Source organism: Aotus nancymaae, unplaced genomic scaffold, assembly GCF_030222135.1.
Source record: "Aotus nancymaae isolate 86718 unplaced genomic scaffold, 86718_ANA_hifiasm-v0.15.2.pri h1tg000049l, whole genome shotgun sequence".
In the NCBI taxonomy this organism is placed as follows: domain Eukaryota; kingdom Metazoa; phylum Chordata; class Mammalia; order Primates; family Aotidae; genus Aotus; species Aotus nancymaae.
The window spans coordinates 19,830,610-19,848,038 of NW_026988463.1; the positions used below are offsets into that span (position 1 = coordinate 19,830,610).

The 17,429-nt window shown below is 43.7% G+C and overlaps 1 protein-coding gene across 1 annotated transcript in view; it reads right to left on the reverse strand.

The window, feature by feature from the left end:
- The window catches only part of DNAH3 (dynein axonemal heavy chain 3), a 207,638-nt gene that overhangs the window by 145,224 nt on the left and 44,985 nt on the right, over nt 1-17,429 (reverse strand). Inside the window, 5 exon segments of the mRNA XM_064362754.1 lie at nt 2,076-2,167; nt 7,739-7,779; nt 7,782-7,946; nt 11,857-12,001; nt 13,261-13,414. Of these exon segments, the coding sequence (XP_064218824.1) occupies nt 2,076-2,167; nt 7,739-7,779; nt 7,782-7,946; nt 11,857-12,001; nt 13,261-13,414 (597 nt within the window).

A 17,429-nucleotide genomic window follows, 5' to 3' on the forward strand; every position in this document is an offset into this window, starting at 1 on the left:
ATAAAAAAATAACCTGATATTAATCAATCTTTTTTTTTCTTTTTCGTATTGTTCTGTTTCCTTATAAAACTTACCATTATGCTACTGCCCAGTAGGAGCTTTCATTCTGTTTTGGAAAACGGAGGCTTTCCTGATTCATGAATCTTGATTAAAAGCCAATTAGACTATAACTAAATTTGTGGTAGCTTTGTCTTTTGATGAGCCGTAGCAAACTAACACAGGCTGGGTAATTGTCGTGGGGAGCTGTCCCGTACGTTCTAGGGTGTTCAGCAGCATCCGTGGGCTCTACCCACTAGATACAGCAGCAGACTCCCCAGCCCTGTCCCCATCTGTTGCCAGTTGTGACAACCAAAAATGTCTCCAGATCTTTCCAAGTGTCCCTTAGGGGTGGGAAATGGGCCCCAGTTGAAAACCACTGTTGTAAGGTCACTAAAATAAGACCTCTTTTTTCCATCTTTGTTTATGCCTTATTTGCCCATATTCTGATTTCTATTTTTTTTTTTTTTTTTTTTTTTTTTATTGAGAGAGTCTCGCTGTGACACCCAGGCTAGAGTGCAACCGATCTTGGTTCACTGCAACCTCTGCCTCCCAGATTCAAGCGATTCTCCTACCTCAGCCTCCCAAGCAGCTGGGATTACAGGTGCCCACCACCACACCCAGCTAATTTTTGTATTTTTAATAGAGACGGGGTTTCACTATATTGGCCAGGCTGGTCTTGAACTCCTGACCACAAGTTATCCACCCACCTCTGCCTCCCAAAGTGTTGGAATTGAGCCACCGCACCCAGCCCATATTCTGATTTCTTATGGAGATTTTGAACCTCTGTTAATTTATGTGATGGCTCTTGCTCCACCTCCCATCCCTCCCCCTTTCAAAAACACCTACTATTTTCCTGATACTGGGTCCACTCATCCATGACCCCTCTGTTCCATAGAAAGGGGCATAAGGAGAGAGAAAGAAGCTCTGTTCTAGACATAGCATTCAAATAGAAATATTCTCACACACACATACTCCAGGGGAGTTCGAAGAAGGGAAGAAAGCAAGAGAAGAGACTTTTTTTAAAAAATTAAGATGGAGTCTTGCTCTGCCACCCAGGCTAGAGTACAGTGGTGCTACCTTGGCTCACTGCAACCTCCATCTCCTGGGTTCAAGCAATCCTCTGGCCTTAGCCTCCCAAGTAGCTGAGATTACAGGCGTGTGCCACCATGCCTGGCTAACTTTTGTATTTTTAGTAGAGACAGGGGTTTCACCATATTGGCCAGCCTGGTCTGGAACTCCTAACCTTAGCGATCTGCCTGCCTCTACCCCAGAAAGTGCTGAAATTACAGGTGTGAGTCATTGTGCCCAGCCGAGAAGAGACTTCTTATTGGACCAGGTTTCATACAATTTTAAAGCTCAGGGAGGCTTGTTGCTTTGTTTGTTTAAAGAAGAGAAAACCAAGGCCCGGAAAGGCTGAATGCTTTTGTCCCAAGTCACTGAGAGCTGGGCTTGAAGCTCAGGTTCAAAGAACATTTTTTTTTTTTTTTTTTTTTTTTAGACGGAGTTTCGCTTTTGTTACCCAGGCTGGAGTGCAATGGCACGATCTCGGCTCACCGCAACCTCCGCCTCCTGGGTTCAGGCAATTCTCCTGCTTCAGCCTCCTGAGTAGCTGGGATTACAGGCACGCACCACCATGCCCAGCTAATTTTTTGTATTTTTTTAGTAGAGACGGGGTTTCACCATGTTGACCAGGATGGTCTCGATCTCTTGACCTCGTGATCCACCCGCCTCGGCCTCCCAAAGTGCTGGGATTACAGGCGTGAGCCACCGCGCCCGGCCCTCAAAGAACATTTTTTAAAAAATTCCCTTTGAAATAAAATCCATGACTCCATTTTCTAGTCATAACCATCATTAGCTCTGCAGCTAAAAATAGAAGCTTCACCAATACTAGTCAGGAGGTGGTGATTAAATAGCCTTAAGCCACCCTACGCCACAAGGGAAAAAACAAACAGCCCGATATGGGACAATCAGATCACTGTGGGCACTTACAGATCCTTTGGCCAAAACCTTTCCTGAAGGAAAGGATAAGGCCTTACTTCTCAATGAATTTGCCGAATCCTAATTCGAGCATATTCGAGAGGCAAGTCATTTCGGTGGGCTTTATCTCGTAGCCGACAATCTCACTGATCTGCAAAGAAAAGAGGAAAGCAAGTGTGTATTACCTAAGGCAGTGCTGTCCAGTAGAACTTTCTGTGATAATGAAGATGTTCTTTTTATCTGCGCTGATCAGCAAAATAACCACCAGTAGCAGGTGGCTGCTGAGCACTGGAGATGTGGCTAGTGTGACTGATGAATTTATTTTTAAATTAAATTAAAGAAAGTTTTTTGAGACAGAGTCTCACTCTGTCTCCCAGGCTGGAGTACAATAGCACCATCATAGCTCACTGCTGTTTTGACCTCCCAGGCACAAGCGATCCTCCCACCTGAGCCTCCCCAGTAGCTGGGGCCACAGGCGCACATCATCGTGCCTGGCTAATTTTTAAATTTATTGTAGAGATGAGGTCTTGCTGTGTTGCTCAGAGTGGCCTCAAACTCCTGGCCTCAAGCGATCCTCCCACTTTAGCCTCCCAAAGTTGTCATATTACAGGAGGGAGCCACCACACCCAGCTAATTTTAATTAGACAGGGTCTTGCTCTGTTGCCCAGGCTGAAGTGCAGTGATGTGATCATGACTCACTGCAGCCTTGACCTCCCAGGCTCAAGTGATCCTCCTGCCTTGACCTCCTGAGCAGCTGGGACCACAGGCATACACCCCCATGCCTGGCTAATTTTTTCTTTAAAAATTTTTTTTTGTAGAGATGGGGTATCACTATGTTTTCTAGGCTGGTCTTGAACTCCTGGGCTCAAGAAATACTCTCACCTTGATCTCCCAAAATACTGGGATTACAGGTGTGAGCCATCATGCCAGCCCCCCTTTACTTTTTAAAACGTGGCTACTAGAAACTTTAAAATTATTGGCTGGGCATAGTGCCTCACTCCTATAATCCCAGCACTTTGGGAGGCTGAGACAGGTGGATCACTTGAGGTCAAGAGTTCAAGACTAGCCTGGCCAAAATGGTGAAATCCTGTCTCTACTAAAAATACAAAAATTAGCCAGGCGTGGTGGCATGTGCCTGTAGTCCCAGCTACTTGAGAGGTTGAAGCAAAAGAATCACTTGAACCCAGGAGGCAGAGGTAGGTTTGAGCCGAGATCGTGCCACTGTACTCCAGCCTGGGTGACAGAGCGAGACTCCATCTGAAAAAAAAAAAAAACTACACAAATGGCTCACATTATATTTCTACTAGTTACAGAGGGCCAGTTTTGGCATCTATTAATGCAGTTTCCCCCTAAGATCAAACGTTACCTTGTTCCATTTTGCTTTTTTTCTTAACAGTTAAAATTTTGTTATTTAAAAATTTTTCTTTTTCCATACCTTTTTTTTTTGAGACAGAGTCTCGCTCTGTCGCCCAGGCTGGAGTGCAATGGCACAATCTCGGCTCACTGCAACCTCTGCCTCCAGGGTTCAAGTGATTTTCCTGCCTCAGCCTCCCAAGTAGCTGAGATTACAGGCTCACATGACCATGTCTGGCTAATTTTTGTATTTTTAGTAGACATAGGGCTTCACTATGTTGGCCAGTCTGGTCTCAAACTCCTGACCTCAGGTGTTCTGCCCACCTCTGCTTCCCAAAGTGCTGGGATTACAGATGTGAGCCACCGTGCCTGGCCTTTTTCCATACTTGATTATTTAAAGACAGGCCGGGCGCGGTGGCTCACGCCTGTAATCCCAGCACTTTGGGAGGCTGAGGCAGGTGGATCACAACGTCAGGAGTTCGAGACCAGCCTGACCAACATGGTGAAACCCCGTCTCTTAAAAAAAAAAAAAAAAAAAGACAAAGTTATTTTTAAAACATGAACCCTAACAGAAAAGACATCTGACCAACAAAACTAGCAAATTAATCTTCCACTTTTGCAACTGCAAAAAATGTCTCAACAAACAGAAGCGAACAAGCATTGTAATAGAGAGCATACATCTGTATGTGCAGAACTCCTTTGTGTGCAAAACTAGGAGAAACTGTGGGTCAAACCAGGCAAATGAGGGTGGAAAAAACATTAAAACTCATCACAATTGAGTTAAAGCAGAATTTGAGTGAAATTTGTGAAGAATCCAAAACTTCTGCCTGTTCTGAGGAAGACCCACTATGGGAAGAAGGAATGTAAAGAACATACCCTCTAATTTGACTAATAATATACGTGACTGTCAGGAACAGATGCATCTGGGGTACTCAGGTGTAGTATTCCAGATGCATCTTTTCCTGACAATCATGTATTTCTGAACAAAAATAGTTCGGTCTCATAAATGTCTTTCCATCTCATTTATACTCTGGGTCCCTGGAATATCCTTTCCAGTCATCTTCTGAGTTTTGTTTGAATGAAAATAAAGCATACTATGAAAATAACAAACCAGATACTGAACATGTTTTTAACAGAGAACAGGAGTCTCGTTTGTTTGTTTGTTTTGAGATGAAGTTTTGTTCTTTTTGCCCAGGCTGCAGTGCAATGGCATAATCTCAGCTCACTGCAACCTCCGCCTCCCAGGTTCAAGTGATTCTCCTGCCTCAGCCTCCCAAGCAGCTGGGACTACAGGTATGCACCACCACACCCGGCTAATTTTTGTATTTTTAGTAGAGACAGGGTTTCACCATATTGGCCAGGCTGGTCTTGAATTCCTGACCTCAGGTGATCCACCCGCCTTGACCTCCCAAAGTGTTGGGATTATAGGCGTGAGCCACCAAGCATGGCCAGACCAGGAAACTTTTTATAATGTCACAGAAAGTACGAAAGCAAGGAACCCAGAAATAGTTATCGTTGACATAAAGGAAGACCAAGAGTGTTATAGGCACATGATGAAAAAATAACCAAAATAACACTAACTGCAAATAGGACATCAGAAATATACCTTAGGGTAGTGATCCAAAAAGCCTTTCAGATTTGTGGCATCCATCTTGTTTTAAACCACAGTAGCAACCCCTTTGCTGCTATCTGTAAAGTCTGTGCCCCAAACATAAGGCTCTAACTTTTTCTGCCTATGTTCTGTAAATGACCAGAACCCCCAGCAGTGCCATGGCCTGGCTTCAGAAGATCTAGCTTAGACTCCAGTGCTACAGGTGTTCATCCTTCAGATCCCCCTGCCAGAGCTGGCATCCGTGCCAGGGGATCTCCTAACTTAGGCATCAGGGCAGAGAGTGACATCCCCAAGCCTGGGGCTGTCCCTGGGGTGGCCTGTGGTGTGACCTACATACACTGCTGGGAGGAATGGGATCTGCGTAGGGGTGGCCCAGAGGGTATTTGGGGCCTTTGTCCTTCCAGAACTTGACTCTTAACTGCTTAGTCCACTGTGCTTCCATCTAGGGGCTCACTGTTATTCGTAGGGCACCAGACCCCGTTCGTTGGGCCCCAGATATTGGGATCCAGCCCCACCCCATACGTGGGTGCCCTTAGTTCCGGCAGTAACAAGGGATTGAGAAAAGGTCATAAAGACAGAGACATAAGGGTAGAATTTACAGCATGGGTCCAGGGGACCAACGCAAGCGTGGAAAACACACTGGCCCCGAGCTCTGGGCTCCAAACACTTATTATGTGCACAATCTCATTGATCTTATGGGCATGGAAAGGGAGGGTAAAGATTTAGGTAAGATAGCCAGGTGGAGATCATTTGAGATCCTTCTAAGACATGCTAAACTGGTACTCTGAGTTTACCACCGATTGCAAAAGAAGTATAGCGGATTAGGAGCCACCCGGTCTGACCACTCCCAATGCATCAAGCGGCTTTTGTCTCCCGAGCATTGAGGACATAGAGCAAGACCAGACTAGTGAAATCCCATCTCTACTAAAAATACAAAAAGTAACCAGGTGTGGTGGCACATGCCTGCAGTCCCAGCTATTCAGAAGGCTGGGGCAGGAGAGTCGCTTGAATCTGGGAGGCAGAGGTTGCAGTGAGCTAAGATCACATCACTGCACTCCAGCCTGGGCAACACAGTGAGATTCCATCTCAAAACAAAAAACAAACAAACAAAAAAACAGAAGTAGACTCAGACAGCCTGTGCCTTGTCTGTACAGCACCTCATCCTTGCTTAGGTCTCAAGTCTCAAGACTTTTTGGGAAATTGAAAGTAGCTTCTTCCTCCAAAAAACCTGGACTCTTTTTTTTTTTTTTTTTTTTTTTTTATTGAGATGGAGTTTCACTCTTGTTACCCAGGCTAGAGTGCAATGGCACGATCTCGGCTCACCACAACCTCCGCCTCCTGGGTTCAAGCAATTCTCCTGCCTCAGCCTCCTGAGTAGCTGGGATTACAGGCATGCACCACAATGTCCAGCTAATTTTTTGTATTTTTAGTAGAGACGGGGTTTCACCATGTTGACCAGGATGGTCTCGATCTCTTGACCTCGTGATCCACCCGCCTCAGCCTCCCAAAGTTCTGGGATTACAGGCGTGAGCCACCGCGCCCGGCCAACCCTGACTCTCTTATGTATTAAGACCTCTGTCTCCCTAGGAAGAGCAAAGTGCTCCTTGTCACTGTGTCACCACTGGTTCCTTTCAGAGAGAATTTCCTCAGTCTTATACTTGTTTTTTTTTTCCCGTTTCCCAGGCTGGAGTGCAGTGGTGCGATCATGGCTTGATACAGCCTTGACATCTGGAGCCCAGGCAATCCTCCCACCTCAGCCTCCCAAGTAGCTCGGACTACAAATGTGCACCACCACACCTGGCTAATTAATTAATTAATTAATTAGGGAGAGATGGGGTCTCACTCTGTTGCCCAGGCTGGGCTCAAACTATCCTCCTGCCTCAGCTTCTCAAACTGTTGGGACTGTGGTCATGAGTCACCATGCCTGGCCTTGAAAGTGGTTCTGAGAGGGGGGAAGTACAGACCAAGTCAGAGAAGAATCTGCCCAAAGAAAGCCATATTCACTTCCACTTCTGCACAGAGCAACTCTCTGGTAGAGGACGTTTCAAGGCCATTGCTAGCCCTTGGATGTGATGATTATTTTAGAAACACAGTGAGTTTTCTTTTTTCTGCTTAGTGTTCACACCACACTTGTCACCCTCACACTTGGTTGCTCATAAAAATCCCAACTATTTTTAAGGAGAATATTATTCTAATTTATAGGCCCAGAGGGCTGAAAAAAGAGTGCAAAATGAGTTCTGAACCTGTTTGACAATGAAAGGCCATACCAAAGTCATCCTAAGTGAAGTCATCTTAAGTGGACATCATCTGGTATTATTAGCAACCCCCGGGGAGGGATGTGACTTTGTTTTTTGTGCACCCTGGGTCAAGGAGCAAATCAAGGTCCCGTCACTGTATTGAGAGGACATATACATCCTTGTTGCAGCTTGGAGGCCAAGATTGGAGGCATTTGGCCTCCAAAAGCCCATCTGCTTAGAAAGCAGGAAGGAGACCCTTTATGGCCATTGACTGGAACAACACTGAACCAACCACCAGCAATATGGGTTCCAGGGACAGGGCCAACCTGTTCACAGGGCAGGGAGTTTATTCTCTTCCTTCAGAAGGCTTACCCCTCTCATTTGCTATCCCTTTGGCCTTAAGGAGATTCTCCTTTCAGAAAGGAGAAGCTTGAGTTAGTAATGTTTCCTGCCTTCCCAAGGACCACGAGGGCCAGGTCTGGGCCGGGCTGCTCGGGGGTGGGCAGTGATTGATAGAAACCTGTTGCCAATGCTGGTCTTTCATTCCTGGGTTGCAAGAGTGAGGATGGGAAGGTGCTGCTTGAACTTATCAATCTTGATCTTTACATTCTCTGCTAAACGCTTGGGTGTAGGCACATCAGATAAGGTCTTGATCAGTTTATACATTGTCCTCCACATAGTCCCTATCTCCTCCGCGATTTGCTCAGCATTCAGTAAGAAGAGGGGTCCTGAAAGAGAAAAAGAGTGAGGGAAGAGTTGGACCATCGTGTAGGTGTTAGTCATGCGTACCTTAAATCCCCTGAACTTAGAGCTGTGCCTCCTGTATCCTTTGGAGATTGGAACACACACAGGCTTTGAGGATCTGAAACCTGCACTTAGCCAGTGGAACCTTGGGTATGATACAGGACTTTTCTAAGCACCAACAGTATCTCCTGTGATCACAGGGGTAATAATGGATACCCTGGTGGGTGATTTTGGAAATTCACAGAGATAATGTACAGTGGCTAACATAATGCCTGGCATATAATGGATGTACAATTGGCATATCAATAGTTATTATTGTGTTTTTTTGGCCAGTTGCAGTGGCTTTCACTTGTAATCCCAGCATTTGGGGAGGCCAAGGTGGGAGGACTGCTTGAGCTTAGGAGTTTGAGACCAACCTGGGCAACATAGTGAGACCCTGTCTCCACAAAAAATAAGAAAAATTAAAAAAGAAAACAAATTGTTATTATTGGCTTTAGAAGCTGTTATAGTAGTAATAAAAAGTGCTTCATAAAAGCTGTGAAATAGTAACCATTGGGGAAAGGTGAATGGAGATATGAGAGGTCTCTGTGTTGTTCTGGCAACTTTTATGTAAGTTTGAAATTATTTTAAAAACAGGGCAGGGCACAGTGGCAGTTCACATCTATAATCCTAGCACTTTGGGAGGCTGAAGCAGACAGATTGCTTGAGCTCAGGAGTTCGAGACCAGCCTGGGCAACACGGTTAAACTTTGCCTCTATCAAAAACATAAAAAAAATCAGCCAGGTGTGGTAGTGCGCTCTGTAGTCCCAGCTACCCAGCTATTTGGGAGGCTGAGGTGGGAGGACCACTTGAGCCCGGGAGGCGAAGGATGCAATGAGCCAGGATAGTGCCACTGCTCTCCAGCCTGGACAACAGAGTGAGACTCTGTCTAAAAAAAAAGAACAAAGAAAAAAGAAATTATTAAAAACAAAGAGTAACATCTCATCTTAAAAATTTGTCCAAAACATTAATTTCCTTCCCTTTCCTTTATTTTGCTAAGAACCTTTAGCATTTGGGTTTCACATTCAGCTAAGACCTTTCCATGCTGCTGCCCCTGCTTAGATATTTCAAATTAGTATGAACTCTTGCTACGTGATGTTGCTAACTTATTCAGAAACACTTTTCTTTCAGGACTGCTGAAACTAAATATAGCTTTGTTAATTTAACATGCTTCATCAACCCAACATTTTTGTGGAATAATCAAAAGTTTAAATTTTAAAAAAAGGGAGTATCGGCCGGGCGCGGTGGCTCCCGCCTATAATCCCAGCACTTTGGGAGGCCGAAGTGGGCGGATCACGAGGTCAAGAGATCGAGACCATCCTGGCCAACACGGTGAAACCCCGTCTCTACTAAAAATACAAAAAAATTTGCTGGGCGTGGTGGCACGCGCCTGTGGTCCCAGCTACTCGGGAGGCTGAGGCGGAAGAATCGCTTGAACCCAGGAGGCGGAGGTTGCAATGAGCCGAGATTGCACCACTGCACTCCAGCCTGGTGACAGAGCAAGACTCCGTCTCAAAAAAAAAAAAAAATGAGTATCTTTCATGCACCAGGAAATACTGAAGGTGCTGGGCTAGAGTAGAAAGGCGCCTACGTGACAAGTGAGTAGCCTCTACTCGGGAGGGTTTGACTGAATTATCACAGTGACTTTCTTACAGGATGAATAAATTAGGTAAGGCTAACACTTCATTGTTCCCACTCTATAGTTGTAAGAGTGAAGCACAACAAAGTGACTTGCCTGGGTTATTTGCAATCAGTCAGGCAGAGAGGAGCAGTAGTATTTCTGTTAGAAGCAATTTCCCTCTGTTTATGATTGTCTAGAGACAGCCTGAACTGGCAAATCTATATCTACAACAAGAGAGAACATAAAATTGTCCTGGGATTTTAGACACTGCTATCTGAAGAGCAGGTATGGATCCCTTTATCCACATGCCTTGGTAGCTTCTCAGTTCATAGCTTATGGCAAGATTATATTCTGAAATTCTCTAATCTCAAAGGATAAGACAACAGGTGGAAATTTTTGTAGCTCTGTGGATACAGTCAAGATTCAAGTATGGAGGTTGCGGGGAACATTAATAACTTCTGGGGTCCTGTCCAGCTCAGACATCCTGGAGTTCTAAGAAACACTGCTGAAGTCATTCTTCAAGGTTAATACTCTTCAGCCTCATGAATGTAAACAAATAACTTTTAGGCAAAAGAACAATGTGAAGCCATGCAATTAACCACGTTTGCCTATTCTAACTCCCCATTAAATGATCAAAGGCAGATAATAAAGGGAAAACATGTGTCTCTAATGGAAACTAGAGAAGGTGCCATCCAAATGTGAGCGACAGGGAGGGATTCTGTAGGATATTCACAGTTTTCCAAGTTTAGCAGGCATCAGAACTGCCAGGAGGGCTTGTTAAAACAGATTTCTGGGCCCCATTCCCAGAGTTTCTGAGTCAGGTCTGGAGCATGCGAGGGCTCAAGATTTTGCATTTTTAACACATTCTCAGTTAATGAGAATGCTGCTTTGTCCTGGAACAATACTTTGAAAGCCACTGCAAGGGAAAAGTGAAGTGACACTCACTAGGAATCCCATTGCAGAACTTGCTGCTTATCCATGGACAGGGATATGTCTAGCAAAGTAACAGCCCTGCCAAAGCTGGTGTTTAACAAAGGCAGCTTGATCCCTTGATAAAATATTCCACTCAGTAACAGCAGAATACACATTCTTTTTTATTGCAAATAGAACTTACCAAGGTGAATCTTATTCTGAGTCACAAAACTAACCTTGACAAATTGAAAATAAGTAAAATCATGCAGTGTCTTTTATGACCATAATGGAATTAAATTAGAAATAACAATAAAAACATAACAAGAAAATCTCCAATGACTAGAAAATTAAACAACACACTTATAAATAATCCATGGGTCCTAGAAGAGTCTCAAAGGAAATTAGAAAGTCTTTTAAATTGAACAAAATTTGTGAAGTACAACTATAAAGGAGAAATTTATAACATTAAAAAGGGAGAAAGTTCTAAAATCAGTCATCCAAGTTTCTACCTTAAGTAACTAGAAAAAGAAAAGCAAGATAAACTAACTCTGAGGCAATAAAATTCTTACCTTTGGGAGGAAAATAATGCTCTTCCTCCCTGCCCCTTACCCCATATTGGATCAGTCACTGAGTCCCGTTGATTCCAACTTCTCAATACCTTTCTGGACCCCAGGTCCTAGAGTAAAATGGTGTCTATGGCACCCTGGCCTTTCCTGAAGCAGCACCATCATAAAACTGCCATCTGTTCTCCCACTATCTGCAACTCAAAGTCGTGACTCTGGGTGGCTGCCTATTGTACTTTACCCTGGAAATAGATCTGGCTCTTTCTCCATCTTCTATTTTTATTATCACATCAAAAAATTTTGACTGTGGCTGCCTTAATCTGGAGTGTCAAAATCCGATTAAAAGTCCAGACAGATTTTTTTTTCTTTTTGAGACAGAGTCTTGCTCTGTCGCCAGGTGCCAGGCTAGAGTGTAGTGGTGCGATCTCAGCTCACTGCAACCTCCGCCTCCCCGGTTCCAGCAATTCTACTGCCTCAGCCTCCCGATTAGCTGGGACTACAGGCATGTGCCACCATGTCCAGCTAATTTTTGTATTTTTTAGTAGAGAGGGGGTTTCATCATGTTGGCCAGGATGGTTTCGATCTCTTGACCTCGTGATCTGCCTGCCTCGGCCTCCCAAAGTGCTGGGATTACAGGCGTGAGCCACTGTGCCCGGCCAAGTCCAGACAGATTCTTAAGTGCAACCTGTATTTCAGAAGTGGCTGGGTGGATCCTGCATCCATCCCCATCTGTCCCAGCAGAGTGAGATCACCACATACCATTCATCCATTCCTTGGACTTGGTGCTGAACCCATAGGCTGTCGTCCACAGCTGCTCATAAGGCACTTTGTTCGTCAGCATGGCTTGCAGAAGAGGATAGGTACTCTTGTCCTTTTCCAATAGCTCTTCCTCCTTATTGATCAACTGCAAGGCAAAAGGAGATGCTGTTTATGGGATAAGTTGTTCTCCTAAACCCTAGAAGGCACCATGGCAAATTCCTCAGTGCCTTGAAAACCAAGTGGAGGGAAATGCTTATTCATCTGGAGAGTAAGAGAGGAAACTAAAGCATGAACTCAAGCATAAATGTCCCTCTGCCACCTCCAAGGACCTTGGCAGCTGAGGTCTGTCTGGTTGAAACTGTAGGATAATCAGCTTGTTGTGTCTTCAGCAGTTAGATCATCTGGCACATAGCAAATAGCCAATACTCTTTGAACAAATAAGGGAACTTGTCACTGAGATCAGCTATAGTGACATTTCATAAATTTGGCTATCTTAAGAATACTTAATTCTGTTATGACAGTTTTAATGTTGCTTTTGCCCTTTCATCTCTGTTTCCACTCTATGATAGGCATATCTCCGTTTCATAATTTTCATATGTACTTTAGCTACTTACATGAAGTCACCTCCTTGTACCGACTTGCCCCGGAGGTAAGAATTTTAATGGTTAAACAACTTACCAGCTGACCTTTGGGGAAAGTTACTTAGCTTCTTCAAGACTCAGTTCTCTTACTTCAGGGATAAGTGAAGATAATAACAGTACCTAACCCAAAGATGTGTTACAGGCACTAAATGAAATATCGCATATGAAGTTCTTCATTATTGCTAAGCACAAAATAAATGCTTAATATATGTGTGCATTAACCTTATTATAATTTCTTCTTTGGGTGCTCAGTAACTAACAAAGGGAAAAGTCTAGTGTCATGAAGGGATGTGGGAAAAGGTAGTTGAAAGTACCAATGAGCTGGGTATGGTGGCTCATGCCTGTAATCCCAGCACTTTGGGAGGCTGAGGCAGGTGGATCACTTGGGGTCAGGAGTTCAAGACCAGCCTAGACAACATGGCAAAACTCCATCTCTACTAAAAATACAAAAAAATACCTGGGCATGGTGGCACATGCCTGCAATCCCAACTACTTTGGAGGCTGAGGCAGGAGAATCACTTGAACCCAGGAGGTGGCAGTTGCAGTGAGCTGAGCTCACACTACTGCACTCTAGCCTGGACATCAGAGTGAGACCCTATCTTAAAAAAAAAAAAAAAAGAAAGTACCAATGAAAGAACTGGCCAATGAGTTAATCAATACTATCCACCTAATAGATGCTGTTAAGAAACCAGAAATACACAAGCAAGGATCAGAACCGACAGAGCAGTAGAGCATCATAAGTCCTCATCTCAAGATCTCAAACCTCAGATTCCACCAGCGCCTGATCTAGGTTCTTTGAAAGCTCATTAAGCTTTTCAACATTGTGCTTCATTTCTTCCATAGTCATCACTTCACGCTTCCTAAAACCTTCCAGTTCTTTGTGGTAGACCTCAAGTTTCAACTCAAATTCTGAGCATCTGAAAGTAAAGACAGCCTGGTCACATTTGGACTTTGCATTTTGTGCACTTTCAAAACATCAGCTCTGCTTGCCCATATTTAAGCCTGCGGTTAATTGGATCAGGTACCTGCAGATTTCCTCCCCGCATCCTCTCCACTCCATCTCTCTATCTCTCTCTCTCTCTCAAAATAAATGAAGATGAAACAATAAGTTAAACTATCTATAAGATCACCTCCCAGAAATGGAGCTGTTGTGAGCCTATTGGTGATTAAACATTTCCAGGTCTTTCTCTGTACAGGTAAATATGTATAAGATATATGTACATATATACATATTGTTTATCCATTCAGCCATTAGACATTTGTTATTGAGTGCATAAAACATTCTAGAACTGCCCCAGGCAACAGGAATATATCTGTGAAGTATGCTATTAAGCTTTCCACCTTCATGGAGCTTGTATTTTAATTGAGGGAGATCTAGACAACAGACATGGATGGATGAATGGAAAGATAGATAGATGAATGGATGATGGATGAATGGCTGGATAGATGGATGGATGAATAAATCCATACACAAGACAAACAATAAGTTATTTCTGTTAGTGATAAATGCTCTAGAGAAAAGAAAACAGGGCAGAGTGACTAGCAGACAGACGTGGAGGGCTACTGTAGCTACAGTGATCAGGGGTGACCTTTCCAGAGATTTATCGACTTCATCCATATGATCAACAAAGCAGGTCTCAGTGCTCCCTTATTCTAATGAGGTAGAATAATATAACATCAAGTGAACAGGGTCTTGAGCCAGACAAGCTAGATTCAAATTCCCACCTTGCCACTTAGTAGCTAAGTAGTCTTGGGAAAGTTACTTAAACTCTATGCCTCGGGTACATAAAACAAAGATAGGAAAAGTACCAGCTTAATAGTTAAAGTCAACGAGAACAAAAAAAAGCTCAGAATTGAGCCTAGTATACAATAGTGAATACACAAATGTTTGCTCACATTCACTAAAATGTAAACTCTATATATACAGATTTTCATGTATTTTTTTAACCCAGCTCTGCTCAAGAAAATAAATATGTTTCTTGTCTCCTTAATTCCTTGTTGTGTCTTTAGCAGTTTTACCATCTGGCATATAGCAAATAATCAATACTCTTTGAACAAACAAGGGAACTTGTCACTGAGATCAGCTATAGTGACATGTCATAAATTTGGCTATCTTAAGAATACTTAATTCTGTTATGACAGTTTTAATGTTGCTTTTTTCTTAAACTCAATTTAAGATAATTTATTTTCAAGTGGTTTGACTTGAGCTTTCTTTCTTTTCCTTTCTTTCCTTCCTTCCTTCCCTCCCTCTGGCCTCCCTCCCTCCTTCCCTCCTTCCCTCCTTTCCTCCTTCCCTCCTTCTCTCCTTCCTTCCTTCCTTCCTTCTTCTCTTCCTTTTTGACAGAGTCTCGCTCTGTTGCCCAAGCTGGAGTGCAGTGGTGCAATCTTGGCTCATTGAACCTCCATCTCTTGGGTTCAAGTCATTCTCCTGCCTCAGCCTCCTGAGTAGCTGGGATTATAGGTGACCACCACCACGCCCAGCTGATTTTTGTATTTTTTGTAGGGACGGGATTTCACCATGTTGGCCAGGCTAATCTCGAACTCCTGACTTCAGGTGATTTGCTTGCCTTGGCCTCCCAAAGTCCTGGGATTACAGGCATGAGCTCCTTATTCTGGCCTCCATTCCTTTTCTCAGCTTTTTAGTTTTGTTTTGTAATAAGCTGTAATTTTAGATTCTGGTTGGTGTTCCTTTTTAAGAATATCCTTAGGTGTAAAAACATTTCATTCGTTCATCCATTAAAATGGTGAACATCCACTATATACAAGGAACCATGTTCTATCTGAATCTTTAGGCTTTGGTGAAACACAATCTCGGGTGCTTTCCCTAAGTAAGACCTCTTCCCTCCTTCATCCAGGATGCCAAAGTGTTTTCCATTACCCTTTTATGGCAGAGAACAGCAGCTCAAATCCCTGAGTCATTCATCACGTAAATTTCATATAACTTCCAGAACCACAGAATCTATCACTGAGTCAGATGCAAAACTTACTTTTCTCCTGTTGTCTATGCAATTAGGTGCTGCTAAGTGCCTTTTCATATCATTAAATTCTTTCTGAAGCTCCAAATACTATACTCACATAGAAATCTCTGATGAAAGCAGTTTTGAATTCCTCCCAGAGGGCAACAGCATGTAAGCTCAGTGATTACCTTAAAATATTACTATTGTTTCTAATTTCTTCTAATTGCTGAGCACATTATAGTTTCCAAAGTACTTTCGTGTCCTTGTAACACACGCATACAAACAGATGCTCCTTGACTTACAATAGGGTTACATCCCTATAAACTTAATGTAAGTTGAAAATACTGGAAATTAGTTGGCTGGGGGCGGTGGCTCATGCTATAATCCCAGTACTTTGGGAGGCCAAGGCGGGCGGATCACAAGGTCAGGAGCTCAAGACCAGCCTGACCAACATGGTGAAACCCTACCTCTACTAAAAATACAAAAAATTAGCCAGGTGTGGTGGTGTGTGCCTGTAATCCCAGCTACTCAGGAGTCTGAGGGAGGAGAATCGCTTGAACCCAGGATGGGGAGGTTGCAGTGAGCCAAGATAGTGCCACTGCACTTCAGCCTGGGCGACAAAGCGAGACTCCATCTCAACAAAGAAAAAAAAATAGAAAATATTGGAAATTGAAAATTCATTTAATACACCTAACCTACCGAACTTCATGGCTAGCCTAGCCTACCTTAAATGTGCTCAGAACACTCATATTAGTCCACGGCTGTCATCTAAGACAAAGTTTGTTTTATAATAAAGTGTTGACTATCCCATGTAACTTATTGTATACTGTACTCAAAGTGAAAAACAGAATAGTTGTATGGGTTCTCAAAGTATCACTTTCACACAATCAGAAAGTCAAAGAATTGTAAGTTGAACCATCGTTAAGTCTGACTAGCTGTGTGCATGTGTGTGTATTCATATAAATTCCATATATATTTCACGTAAATTCTTATATATATATATGTATATACATCCCAATGTATTATATTCCATAGAATAATACAATCATTAGCAAACAGTAGGCACTCAGGAAATTAGGTTGAATAAGAGTTGTATTTGTGGGACCACTTAGAGCATAAGGGAGGATTCTGGCAGGAAACAATTCACTCCCATGTTCAAAGAAAGATACTTTAAGGAAGGATTGATTACTTGCAGGGGTGAGATATGGGTAGGATTAAAGGAACAAATAGCAGACAATAAGGCACCCAGAGACTAGCATCAGAGGGAAGCCATTAGGACCCACAGGCTGCAGACAATGGGAAACTGGAACCGGGGAGGAGCAGGTGTTGACATCAGAGGGATGCAGCTACTGCCTCTGAGCCGCAGGGCCAGGCAGGGAGGGAGAGGAAGAAAAGCCCAATAGCAACTCTCCAACCTCCTGCAGGGCTCCATGGACAGGGCCTAGCCCAGATACAACAGAAAAGAGAATCAAACACTGCAGACTGGGCATCACCTTCCAAGTGCAGAGCTGTAGGGTGGGATAGGGACAGCGAATGGAGAATAACTGGCATGGAACCCCAAAATCATTAATGTGCGCTGGGAAAATAAAGCCAGGTTTCTTGCAGAGGAAGCGCGATTGTTTTCTCATGAGACAGATGGATGCATGAATATAGCTTCATTCATCTCACAGGCTGTTCCCAGGATTAAAGCAAAATGATGGACATAAGGATTTAAAGGTTCAACCAAGAGAGGGCTGAGCCAGGGATGCCCTGCTGAGCCTCTAGAAGAGCAGACCTCTGCTGGCCTCTGCTGTTAAGAGCTGGGGAACCAGTGGATGAGATCAAGCTGAGAGTCACCCCTCAGAAGGAGAAACAGGCACTTCCTAACTCTCATCATAAATGACAATTGTTTCCAGGGCTGGGTAGGGTGGCCCTGGAATCCCAGCACTTTGGCAGGCCAAGGCGGGTGGATCACAAGGTCAGGAGTTCGATATCA